Source organism: Oncorhynchus mykiss, chromosome 6 (assembly GCF_013265735.2).
Source record: "Oncorhynchus mykiss isolate Arlee chromosome 6, USDA_OmykA_1.1, whole genome shotgun sequence".
NCBI lineage: Eukaryota > Metazoa > Chordata > Actinopteri > Salmoniformes > Salmonidae > Oncorhynchus > Oncorhynchus mykiss.
Genome location: NC_048570.1, coordinates 22,427,430 through 22,441,232, shown reverse-complemented (window position 1 = coordinate 22,441,232; position 13,803 = coordinate 22,427,430). Strand labels below are relative to the sequence as shown.

Genomic DNA, 13,803 nt, shown 5'->3' with positions numbered 1-13,803 from the left:
ATTACTTTTTCTTGGGGACATGTTTTTTGGGTCTTTCCACGTGATTCTAAGCAGAGATGCAGCAGAACAAAGTAAGTAACAATAATTCCCAACTGAATCCACTGAGTGGCGCTGTGGGCATTTTCACCGATACGCAACAAAAGGAACGCCTCGGACCGGAAGATAGCTTCTGAGCTAACACGTTGTCGGTCTTTCTTTTCCTGTGGCAGCAACGAGGAACATGGTGAGAGGCTCGCGTCTTTCGTTCAATTCATAAAAAATGCGCTGTCTAGTCCACATAAAACGACCACAGTTGATAACATCCATGAGCATAAATATCTTGTCTTGCCACTTGTTTGTGACTGCTCAAGAGAGGTCCTTCATCTGTCACTTACCACAATAATAACCGAACGCGAGCAAGCTAAAAGCTACCGCTACTAGCAAATGCATGGATGTCTAGTTAGCAACGTCGGCTATCAAACATGTCTAGTTATACTACTTGCAAATGAAATGGTTGTTCGCTAAATAACTAGTAACGTCGGTGAACTTTAAAAAATTTCAGAACAATGCTTTCGATGTAGTTAACGTATGTTGCCACTTAGAATAGTTATATTCATTTTCAGCCCACGTTCAAAATGGGTAGTTCGCTGGCTACGTAACGTTACATTTTCAAAGATAACTTAATGAATATATTTAGATGTATCCCCGTTTGTCAATCTTCACAGGGCAAGATCAAGGCTAGAGATCTGCGGGGCAAGAAGAAGGAGGAGCTGCTCAAGCAGCTAGATGACCTGAAGGTAGAGCTGTCCCAGCTCCGTGTAGCCAAGGTTACTGGTGGAGCTGCCTCCAAGCTCTCCAAGATGTGAGTATTATTTGGACTGCATAAATGGTAATTAAGAGTTTGGCCTGGGTCCTGAGTGGGCTGTCACACAATCTATGGCTACATCATGGTGGAGAAATTAGTGGGTTCTCAGTTGTAATCTGAGTAAGGCGATGGGTAAGTTCTATTATTGAATTGGTATGTAGAGATTTGTCACTGAAGATGGCATTCCTTCAATTGTGTAGGCAACTCCACGCACATTTACACTGGGGGATAAAAAGAACGACAAGTCCCGTGTGTGTCACAAATGTTGAATATAATTATATTGAAACTTACTCTGCCGATTGTCTGTGGTGTTGGTCCTTCAAGTGGTCAAAATGTGAGGTTAAATATCCCCAGCAAAGTATTATTAAACAGAATTCAGACACGGGTCTGTGTGGCAATCGAGATGTGCACGTGTCTTCAGTCATGAGTAAACAAGACTGAAGTACATGCATTTGATGGTTACTACCATGGTTTTGTGCATGTCAGGCGATAGATATTCCTGTGGATATTGTCTCAAATTTTGAGCAACTAAAGTACCACGCACATAGACAAACCGGTAGAGCAAGTTCAAATGTAATTAGATTCAATATTCAGGCTTGAAATTTAAATCTCCACGATTTTGCAGTGTTTTGTTTAACTGTATACCAATAATTGGTGTTCAATTTGTATTTATTAGTCAACGTATTTAGGTGTAGTAGAGAAATAAAATGTGGCTCTCTTTTTGCTCATCTCAGACACCCTTTAAGTTGAGGCTTCTTATCCTTGCATTTTAATTAACCCTTATTTTTGGTTCTGTTTCCTCTAGCTGTGTCGTCCGCAAGTCCATCGCCCGCGTTCTGACTGTCATCAACCAGACGCAGAAGGAGAACCTGAGGAAATTCTACAAGGTAAGAGCAATGCCATCCATACACGCGTATTTAACAAATCCGTTAAGCAAAACAGAACCTGCTGATGAACAGTCAAAAGCAATGGGCAGGCCACAACATCGGCTGTCGTATTCTGTTCATTTCCCAATGATTCTACATGTTGACTGGCCACTGTTCATCAATACCCAACAGGGGATCTACTGCGCATGGTGCGGGTTATGGTGTCTCGTCAACATGTTAAACATTCTGCAGATTAGTTTGCAATGTGACCCATGTAACCTCAATATTTGAGAACTAGGATGCGTGCCAACCCTGACTATTCAGCCCATTTAAGTGCTGAAGACCATAATTGAACAAAATGCAATAGCAGCAACAGTTCTGATTTTTAGTATTGGTTTAAATGTCCATGTAGTGTTTATTTTAATTTGATTGTGAATGTAATTTCAGGGTAAAAAGTACAAGCCCCTGGATCTGAGACCCAGGAAGACCCGTGCCATCCGCAGGAGACTTAACAAGCATGAGGAGTCTCTCAGAACCAAGAAGATGCAGAGGAAGGAACGCCTGTATTCCATTCGCAAATTTGCTGTCAAGGCTTAAGGCTGTTTCTCTTGTACAAATAAATTGACTAAAAAGAGAAGTATGTTGTCGTCTGTAAAGGGATGGCACTCCAAATTGTGAATCATTAGTGTGGTAATATATCTGCTTCAGTGAGCAGGTGGAATATTGATTGCAAACATTTAGAGTAATTATTTGGTGTCATTTTATATCCGCTTTGCAATGTTAATATGCACTGATAAGGGATGTTTATGTATGCTGACGAGGATCCTGTTGTGCTAGAAAATGCTCTTGGTTGGAATTGGGACAGCAGCAATGCCTTTGCTAAAATACTGATCTGAAGAATGTTGTATTTCATAGGACTGTAAAGACCTGTGGCATGTATTCATTGACAAGGGCGCAACTTTGGTTTTAGAAGTGGGGGACAAAAAAAATAAAATCCAGTCGGATGAACACTCCAAACAGCCTACCCAACCACTCGGCGGTGTCCACGTGGTTCTAAAAGCACACCGTTGCCTAGTTTTGATTCACAATCCAATTATAAAATGGGTGTCCTCAATGACGGTTGCGCCCCTGCATATTGGTTTGTGTACTTGAGGTACGAAGTGATGATGAAAGGAATCCTAGGGCTATGTGAACAAGCGTGGTACTGTACTTCCGGTCTTATCCATCTATTTATTGTATGTGCAATATCTTTCTAATACTCAGATTAAAGTAGGTAGGAAAAAAAATGTTTTTGGGACCAGGAAACTTGGAAGGTTGTTGGGGAAACGTCAGACATTTGTCTGCAAGGACAACATGCATCCCACACCTGTCTTGTATCGTGCACTGTTTTCCATTTTGACTTTGGTAAGTCTCTTGAAATGTGTCCTGTCAGTCGTCCAATAAAGACCACGCAGCAGATATTACAGCTGGCCATAAAATATAATTTAATGTCATCTGGACAGCTTTGGGAACATGTAACTGATTTCATGTGTTCAGGAGATAACATTTGTTTGCAGATCCACACATTTTAAATCTCTAAGCATATTGCCAAATTCACTTGGAACATACCAGTACTTGACCCTAATTGCACCGGTTTGTAATGGGAGATGGGTTAACACAGGGCATATTAGGCTAGTGGCAAGGCCTCCACAATTTTAAGATGCCCTTACCTGAGGTAAAACAATGTTTTTTCAAATCTTTAAATTCTTCCATTTATGAAATGTAAAATATTTATAATTTTATTACAAAAGTGGTTCAATTGATGGATACTGTGAGATCCCCTAAACTCTCAAAGTGCAGAATAATGGCTGGGGAGAGGATGGGCCATTTAAGTTCATTGCAAGCTCTGATGTTGCTGAAATTTGATGTAGCCAGTTGTCTGCACTACACAAAATAAACAATAGGATATCTTAATGCATATTGGAAATATATACCCCTTAATGCAGAGATACTATAGGCAGAAATATAAACTATGAATGTAAGTATTGTGAAATGTAAAGAGAACATTGGTTTAATCACCAGAACACATCTTTGCCATTTAGTTGTTTTAACCAGTTAATTCAATAGCAAGCAATGCAAGATATGTGTTTAAAATTGCCCTTAGAAGTGCTGAAAGTAAAATGCTACAGTACAGTAGATTACAGTTTTCACATTAGGCAATGCACTTACATTACCCAACAAAATGGACACAAAAAGTAACATTTCCATAATATCTTTCCAATGTTTAATTAAAGGTGTGATCAATGAAGACATCCTCTACAATCATTCATGCAAAAAAACATATTTTTCAGATATAATTGCAACATAGGTGTACTGTCTGTACTCAAATGTAAGAAATTAAATGCATTTGGCCATAAATTCTCATCCACATTACAGTGAATGTCCTCATTGTTCATGCACTGTGGGAAAATGTTTTGGCATGGCAAATCCAAGCTTGACATTGGTCTGCATTGACGTCGTCGCATGCATCATCCATGGCCAGAAGGAGGGTGGCACGCTCATGGGGATGGTGATCGTACACCTTCCATCTCCATACTGAAAAAAAAATCTCAATAGTGTTGAAGAAAGGAGAGTATGGGGGTTTCGTGTCCTGAACCAGGGATGGGCCTGAAACCTGACATTGTCCCACACAATGACATAGGTGACCCCTTCACCTTGGCAGGCCTGCTCAATTTATTTGAGAAACACAATGAGGTGTGCAGCGTTGTAGGATCCAAGTAATGGCCGATATCCTATCACGCCATCTTCAGAGATCGCTGCGCACATGGAGATGTTTCCCCACGTTGCCCAGGCACTTAGACGGTCGCCCGTTGGCCGATGAGGTTCTGCCCACGTTGCCCAGGCACTTAGACGGTCGCCCGTTGGCCGATGAGGTTCTGCCCACGTTGCCCAGGCACTTAGACGGTCGCCCGTTGGCCGATGAGGTTCTGCCCACGTTGCCCAGGCACTTGGACGGTCGCCCGTTGGCCGATGAGGTTCTGCCCACGTTGCCCAGGCACTTAGACGGTCGCCCGTTGGCCGATGAGGTTCTGCCCACGTTGCCCAGGCACTTAGACGGTCGCCCGTTGGCCGATGAGGTTCTGCCCACGTTGCCCAGGCACTTAGACGGTTGCCCGTTGGCCGATGAGGTTCTGCCCACGTTGCCCAGGCACTTAGACGGTCGCCCGTTGGCTGATGAGGTTCTGCCCACGTTGCCCAGGCACTTAGACGGTCGCCCGTTGGCCGATGAGGTTCTGCCCACAGCGTCGAGTTTTGGCCATATTGAAGGCCGCTTCATCAACGAAGATATACTTGTGATAGTTCACAGCAGCATCAAGCACCACCCTCTGGTTAGTTATTTTTACAGTATTGTTCCAATATGATATTGTGAAGGAGCCTATGCTTCACCCGGTCATTGTTTCTCTCAAAAGGCACTAGGTAAATGTGTTTCATAGGTATCTGGTGCCTCTTCAAAAGGCAGGTGATTGTTGGTAGGCTGATGGATGCCACATTGGCAAAGGTGTAAAGCGCATATCCTGCAGACTTGCCAGTTTTCTTGGTGAAATGTTCTCATGATCGAATTGACAGTGATCTTTTCAGATTGGGGTGAACTAATCTGGCAGCCTCTGACATGGTAAATCCTCTGTTTACCAAATGGTCAACGACGATGGCCCGGACAACAGTTCCCTGCCGTCTGCCTGTCTCTCTCTGATGTCCACCTTTTTGACGGGGCCCATGCCCACCTCTTTGACGGGGCCCATGCCCACCTCTTTGACGGGGCCTATGCCCACCTCTTTGACGGGGCCCATGCCCACCTCTTTGACGGGGCCCTTGTCCACGAGCTCTTTGATTTCGTCCTTCACACACAACCTTTTATTTGGTGACCAATTGCGGTTACCACTGTTAAATCAATTAGCATTAACAAGTAGTCATTATGTATGGTTATATATCATACATATCATTTAGATGTTTATAGTTTACAAACACACATATTTCTATAGTTCTCAAAATCCTTATACAGTAGGTCTGTAGCAGTTTGGGTCAAGAGTGTCCCCCCCTTTGAAGAGGGGGAGGACCGCAGCTGCTCTCCAATCTTTTGGAATCTCAGACGACACGAAAGAGAGGTTGAACAGGCTAGTAAGAGGGGTTACAACAATTTCTGCAAATAATTTAAAAAAGAGAGGGTCCAGATTGTCTAGCCCGGCTGATTTGTAGGGGTCCAGATTTTGCAGCTCTTTCAGAACATCAGCTAACTGGATTTGGGAGAAGGAGAAATGGGGAGGCTTGGGCGAGTTGCTGTGGGGGGTGCAGGGCTCTTGACCGGGGTAGGGGTAGCCAGGTGGAAAGCATGGCCAGCCGTAGAATTATTACAAGTCAGCCATATCGGCAATGTTTTTTTAAAAGGCATTAAATGAGGCTGAATGAACTGTTTCGCTGCCGAACAAGGCTCCGCTGATAGCCAGGTTTAGCAGGGGAAAGGTGTTGGGACTCTACTGTTGGGACAGCTTTATGTAGGCCCTAACAGTTTGTGGGAACCGTTTGTCACCGTTATAGTGCAATTAATGTATTGTTTAGTGTTGTGCTGTGTAGTGGCTTTTCTGGCATGCATCCCACATTTACTCTAGAATGCATGTACATAGTCCACCACGAGGGGGCAAAATGTATCCACACATACTTTGATGTAACTAGGGCATAGGGCCTACTACTGTAAGGTATCAACCAAAGTAAGGTAGTAAGTAATGTTATTTGTGCCAGTGTGACATTTGGATAAGGAAAGCTGAAATAAGGGGCTCCGGGAATAGGCATTACTAAGTCAGTAGCTTAAGGAATTTGATTTGCCAGAATTTTCCACTGCTCTGCTTATACGGCGATGGGAAAAGTCTCAGCTGCTGGCCATGGCACACAGAAACAGTGAGATTGAACAAAATATTATGTGATTCCCATCCATTTGCTGTTTTCTATGGAATACATGTGTCTCTTGTTTCAGTTCTGTATTCGCTACACCATTATTTTAATGTTGTTTATATTATGTCTGAAGGGATCTGGACAATTTAAGAAACCAGTCATGACATGGACACAGTGCCCTTTTGTTTGTGATCTATTTGCATACTTTCATGATATCTCATATGATAAGATGAGCCAGGTCTCTGTTAGCCCAGAGCTAAGTGTGTAATATATATGTACAGTGCATTCGAAAAGTTTTCAGACCCCTTTTTCCACATTTTGTTACATTACAGCGTTATTCTAAAATGTATTAAAACGTTCCCCCCCCCCCCCCATTAATCTACACACAATACCCCGTACTGAGAAAGCAAAAAATGTTTTTTAGACATTTTTGCAAGTGTAAAATAATAAACATCTGAAATATCACATTTACATAAGTCTTCTTGGGTGTGACGCTACAAGCTTGGCACACCTGTATTTGGGGAGTTTCTCCCATTCTTCTCTGCAGATCCTCTCAAGCTCTATCAGGTTGGATGGGGAGCGTCGCTGCACAGCTATTTTCAGGTCTCTCCAGAGATGTTCGATCAGGTTCAAGTCCGGGCTCTGGCTGGGCTACTCAAGGACATTCCGAGACTTTTCCCAAAGCCACTCCAGCGTTGTCTTGGCTGTGTGCTTGGGGTCGTTGTCCTGTTGGAATGCTGCCACCACCATGCTTCACCGTAGGGATAGTGCCAGGTTTCCTACAGATGTGACTCGTGGAATTCAGGTCAAAGAGTTCAATCTTGGTTTCATCAGACCATAGAATCTTGTTTCTCATGGTCTGAAAGTCCTTTAGGAGCCTTTTGGCAAACTCCAAGTTGGCTGTCATGTGCCTTTTACTGAGGAGTGGCTTCTGTCTGGCCACTTTACCATAAAGGCCTGATTGGTGGAGTGCTGCAGAGATGATTGTCCTTCTGGAATGTTCTCCCGTCTCCACAGAGGGACTCTGGAGCTCTGTCAGAGTGACCATCTGGTTCTTGGTCACCTCCCTGACCCCCTTCTCACCCGATTTTTCAGTTTGGCCAGGGGGCAAGCTCTGGGAAGAGTCTTGGTGGTTCCAAACTTCTTCCATTCAAGAATGATGGAGGCCACTGTGTTCTTGGGGACCTTCAATGCTGCAGAAATGTTTTGGTAACCTTTCCCAGATCTGTGCTTCGACACAATCCTGTCTCAGAGCTCTATGGACAATTCCTTCGAACTCATGGCTTGACTTTTGCTCTAACATGCACTGTCTACTGTGGGACTGTATATACAGTTGGCCAATTGTGCAAGTTCTCCCACTTAAAAAGATGAGAGAGGCCTGTAATTTTCATCATTGGTACACTTCAACTATGACAGACAAAATGAGAAGAAAAAATCCAGAAAATCACATTGTAGGATTTCTAATGAATTTATTTGCAAATTATGGTGGAAAATAAGTATTTGGTCAATAACTAAAGTTTATCTCAATACTTTGTTATATACACTTTGTTGGCAATGACAGAGTTCAAAAGTTTTCTGTAAGTCTGTAAGTCTTCACAAGGTTTTCACACACTGTTGCTGGTATTTTGGCCCATTCCTCCATGCAGATCTCCTCTAGAGCAGTGAAGTTTTGGGGCTGTTGCTGGGCAACACGGACTTTCAACTCCCTCCAAAGATTTTCTATGGGGTTGAGATCTGGAGACTGGCTAGGCCACTCCAGGACCTTGAAATGCTTCTTACGAAGCCACTCCTTCGTTGCCCGGGCGGTGTGTTTGGGATCATTGTCATGCTGAAAGACCCAGCCACGTTTCATATTCAATGCCCTTGCTGATGGAAGGAGGTTTTCACTCAAAATCTCACGATACATGGCCCCATTCATTCTTTCCTTTACACGGATAGGTCATCCTGGTCCCTTTGCAGAAAAACAGCCCCAAAGCATGATGTTTCCACCCCCATGCTTCACAGTAGGTATGGTGTTCTTTGGATGCAACTCAGCATTCTTTGTCCTCCAAACACGACGAGTTGAGTTTTTACCAAAAAGTTATATTTTGGTTTCATCTGACCATATGACATTCTCCCAATCTTCTTCTGGCTCATCCAAATGCTCTCTAGCAAACTTCAGACGGGCCTGGACATGTACTGGCTTATGCAGGGGGACACGTCTGGCACTGCAGGATTTGAGTCCCTGGCGGCGTAGTGTGTTACTGATGGTAGGCTTTGTTACTTTGGTCTCAGCTCTCTGCAGGTCATTCACTAGGTCCCCCCGTGTGGTTCTGGGATTTTTGCTCACCATTCTTGTGATCATTTTGACCCCACGGGGTGAGATCTTGCGTGGAGCCCCAGATCGAGGGAGATTATCAGTGGTCTTGTATGTCTTCCATTTCCTAATAATTGCTCCCACAGTTGATTTCTTCAAACCAAGCTGCTTACCTATTGTAGATTCAGTCTTCCCAGCCTGGTGCAGGTCTACAATTTTGTTTCTGGTGTCCTTTGACAGCTCTTTGGTCTTGGCCATAGTGGAGTTTGGAGTGTGACTGTTTTAGGTTGTGGACAGGTGTATTTTATACTGATAACAAGTTCAAACAGGTGCCATTAATACAGGTAACGAGTGGAGGACAGAGGAGCCACTTAAAGAAGAAGTTACAGGTCTGTGAGAGCCAGAAATATTGCTTGTTTGTAGGTGACCAAATACTTATTTTCCACCATAATTTGCAAATAAATTAATTAAAAATCCTACAATGTGATTTTCTGGAATTATTTTTCTCATTTTGTCTGTCATAGTTTAAGTGTACCTATGATGAAAATTACAGGCCGCTCTCATGTTTTTAAGTGGGAGAACTTGCACAATTGATGGCTGACTAAATACTTTTTTGCCCCACTGTAGACAGGTGTGTGCCTTTTCAAATCATGTCCAATAAATTGAATTTACCACAGGTGGACTCCAATCAAGTTGTAGAAATCTCAAGGATGATCAATAGCAACAGGATGCACCAGAGCTCATTTTCTAGTCTCATAGCAGATGGTCTGAATACTTACGTAAAACATGTTTATAAGTTTAACTTTGTCATTATGTGGTATTGTGAGTAGATTGATGAGGGATTGTTTTTTATTTTGATCCATTTTAGAATAAGACTGTAATGTAACAAAATCTGGAAAAAGTAATTGGGCCTGAATTCTTTCCGAATGCACTGTCTGTTTACATACATGTATGTTTGCTTTTTCATCAGGAAACCTACACCCTCTTCCACTCAAAAAAGAGACTAATACAAATATTTGCCTTTTGCTGAACTGGAAGTAAGATCACAATTTCTTTTTAGCCTCTGGCATTCCCTTTGGTCAGGTTATGTGAGATTGTGTTTTTATGCAATCACAGCTCCCTCTGTATGTAAGGTCTAACCTTTCAGCTGACTAATTCTTATGGTTGGAATGAATCTGTTTGGTCTCCCTTGCAGGTAAGATATACCAACCTAAGATATGGATTGACAAGGGATTTGAGTATCTGCCAATATGGCTCTGCAGAACATAATAATCTCCAGGGGTCCAGAGAGGCACCATACAAAAGGTCTTGGTGGTTTTTATTTTGGGGAGTCTGACCACATGCTGCCTAACAGACGTAGGGCCCCTCTCTTTATGAACAGCTGCAGGCATTATTTGGAGAGGGATGCATTTCTGTTCCTGTTCCATGTCTTGTCCATGTGCCCTCTACTTTGGGACCACAACGCCAGCTGTTCTGCAATATATTATCTTATCCTGGGATATCAGTGGGATCCATACAGCTGATGTCTTCTGTAGGGACCTGTGGCCTGATGATGTCCTCTGAGGGGCCCTGTAAACTGGGGTTTAATGTAGGGGCCTCCTGTATTTGGACTGTTTCAGTCTGATCTGGTTGTAGACTGTTGTTGTTATTAGGGTTCTGCATAGTTAACTCTTGAGGTGGTCAGCATTCTGATGATGTCTGTTTTGTCTTGTAGGCTGTTGTTTTTTACTCTAGGCCTGTGGTAAACAGATCATGATTAGAATGTAAATGGATGACAAATGTTTAATTTGGCCTCACTAAGTTAACATGTACTGCGAAACTTCTCACCATATGTGTTCCTCTGCTATAATTTGATCAGTAGTTTTCGTATTTCAACACATGATACCATGGGAGATATGACACATTCTCATGAATTCCTGCTGAGGGCCTATGGGCAAACTTGTTCATGTGGTGTTCCCTGCATGTTTCTATCAAAAGCTTTTTTTGTCTCCCCACCCACTCAGTGACATCACTAATGAGATCTATTTCAGGGCTGTTATTTCTGTAAGGAGGGCAAAAGCACAGCTATGACGAGAAATATATTATCTGAGGAACAACCCATAATAACAATGCAGATGGCCAGATGCTTACGTATAATGTGTATGTATGAAATAACACCCATAAAACATTCATAACTGACACCATACCTCACATCCTCCTTATTCTGCAGCTCCATCCCTATCTCCATCTCCTGCACTTCATCCTCATAGTACGATGACGAGGGCAGATACAGATGCAGTGTGAATAATGTTGAGAAAGGCCTTCTCCACACCACGTGTCCTGCTGCTGTCCATGAGTGTTGTCATGTTTGGCGTTGCAGGGCACTCTGGGACATTCTTACAAGAAATGTGTTTCAAAGTCAATCCGTCTGAATGTGAGGGATGTGGTTTTGGAATGTCAACAGCTACTCTATGAAACTACAGCTGCAGATGTTTGATGAAATTCACTTCTGGCTAATGTCCCAAATACAACATCTTGAAATTAGCATGGTCAGTGTATAAGAGATTGAGCATGACTATATATCTGAAGCAGTGTTAAGACAGTGTGACCATTATCGATAGAAGATTTCGAAGGTCATTAACAAAAGCTGCAGCTCAAAAACCCACACCACCGCACAACTAACACACACACAGACAACTTCATGTGAGTGTAATAAAATGGGTTGATTATTTGTTAGGGAAACCACAACTGAACCACAGCTGTTTTGACTGAAGTCAGAAAGGGAAAGCGTTCATTGTTTGCTTATGTTTATGGGTGTTTGTGAGGCAGATGGAAGCCTGTGTGTCTAGCTCTAGTGTTGACTCTCAAGACAGCCCTCTGATCAAAGGGCATTTTGAGAGGTTAGCACTGAGGGTAAACAGCAGCCTCAGTCGCCCATTATGGCAGTGATGATTATACATTAGCTGCAGATGCTGCAGTCTGGGTCAGGTTAGCCACTTAAGCAGTAGTAATGGGGCTTTAGATTGTTTGATTTGTTACACGCAAAAAAGCTGGCGTGCCTTCCATGTTTGCTTTGTGGATTAAGGGACTGTGTAAGCAAGCGGAATAGAAACAGGAGATGAAAAATGAGGAGATATAGTTCTGAAGCTGATAACAATGTTTACTTTGGTGGAGAGGTAAGAGGAGAGGAGGCATGGCAGGTCTATGCTAGAAAGAGTTGCACATCCTGTAATTCATTGCCCTGATAGAAGAAGATCATATGATTTGACTGTTGGAATATATTCAATATTTTCCACTAAGGCGAGGGTGTTTACTAGTCCTGTACCTGACTTCAGCTCCATGGCCCGGACCTTTGCGCCCTCCTCCTCCCGCATGTGTGGTAACAGGCTGTTCTCCAGTTTACCCAGAGAACTGCTATCTGGCATCCCTCTCCCTCCCACTTCGCTGGCATTGTTCCTGGGAGTCACCCTAGCTCTGCTGCTGCTGGGCCTCTGCTGCAGAGTGCATCGCTAGTCCTGGGATGAGAGAACACGGGCAGAGGTAGAACAGTCTCTTACAATGAAACTAACACCAACAGAGTTTTGATATTACTTTAATGCATAAAACTAATTTCCACCCCACCCCTGTGTGAGTACTGAATCAGAAGGAATGCAGTGTTCTGATTTTGTGGCTGCAGATGTGTAGGTATTGCTCTGAGAGATCCCCTCTGGAAACAGGATGTTGGTCTTTGTAACTAGGATGTTGGCCTTGGTAACCATGCAGAGTTCCCCCTATTTGTTGATAGAAACAGACTTTGGTCTCTGAAGTATATTCAACTTTTCTCTTTGGCTCATTTCATAAAAAATCCGTATTAAAATCAAATGCATACAGTTAGAGTGCAGCTGGCTGTGACTCATGGTACAGTAGATGCAGCACAATCCTTAAACCTGAATCACCAAGGACACAACATCTGCAAAAGAAGATGAAACATCCTTTCTGGAGCATTACACACACATGCCTGCAAACACATAGGAAATGCAGATGTTTGAGTATAGTGATGTTTGAACATGTCTGTCAGAACACTATCAATACATACACAGACTGAACACGGACACCGTGGATCTATGGAGATGTTGCTAGGGGTGGGAGAAAAGTGTGACACCAATCAGGCGCCCGAGGACTGGAGATGCCCACCCATGACTTAAGCCATAGTTTGTACATCTCAATTGTCATTAGAAACCACATTTGTTTAAGCCATGTCAGCTATGTTTTTTTTAAAGGCAGTAAAGGCAGACGCTGAATGAACTGTTTCGCTGCCAGACAAGGCTCCGCTGATAGCCAGGTGTAGCAGTGGTAAGATGTTGGGACTCTGCTGTTGGGACAGCTTTATGGAGGCCCTAACAGTTTGTGGGCACCGTTTGTCAACGTTATAGTGCAATTAATGTATTGTTTAGTGTTGTGTTGTGTATTGGCTTTGCTGGCATGCATCCCAATTGTATTTTATTTTTTGCCCCACCAAGATTGACATGCTAAAATCGCCACTGAGTAGGATTATAGCGATATTATGTCAGATCTCGCAAACAGTGTCAAGTATGTATAAATACAGGAAAAGGAGGACCGAGGACGCCCCCATTCTCATTGATGTGCTGTAGTGGAGCAGGTTGAGAGCTTCAAGTTCCTTGGTGTCCACATCAACAACAAAACTAGAATGGTCCAAACTCACCAAAACAGCTGTGAAGGCACGACAATGCCTATTACCTCTCAGGAGAATGAAAAGATTTTGCATGGGTCCTCAGATCCTCAAAAAGTTATACAGCTGCACCATTGAGAGCATCTGGTTGCATCACCACCTAGTATGGCAACTGCTCGGCCTCCGACCGCAAGGCACTACAGAGGATAGTGCGTACGGCCCAGTA

General features: G+C 43.2%; 1 protein-coding gene across 1 annotated transcript; it reads left to right on the top strand.

Moving 5' to 3' along the window:
* Window positions 1-96: 96 nt before the first annotated feature.
* On the top strand, window positions 97-2,347 carry LOC110525492 (60S ribosomal protein L35). The gene is made up of 4 exons (XM_021605626.2): window positions 97-223; window positions 705-841; window positions 1,650-1,731; window positions 2,158-2,347. Exons 1-4 carry the CDS (start codon window positions 221-223, stop codon window positions 2,305-2,307), a joined length of 372 nt encoding a protein of 123 aa, XP_021461301.1. The 5' UTR covers window positions 97-220; the 3' UTR covers window positions 2,308-2,347.
* The last annotated feature ends 11,456 nt before the right edge of the window (window positions 2,348-13,803 follow it).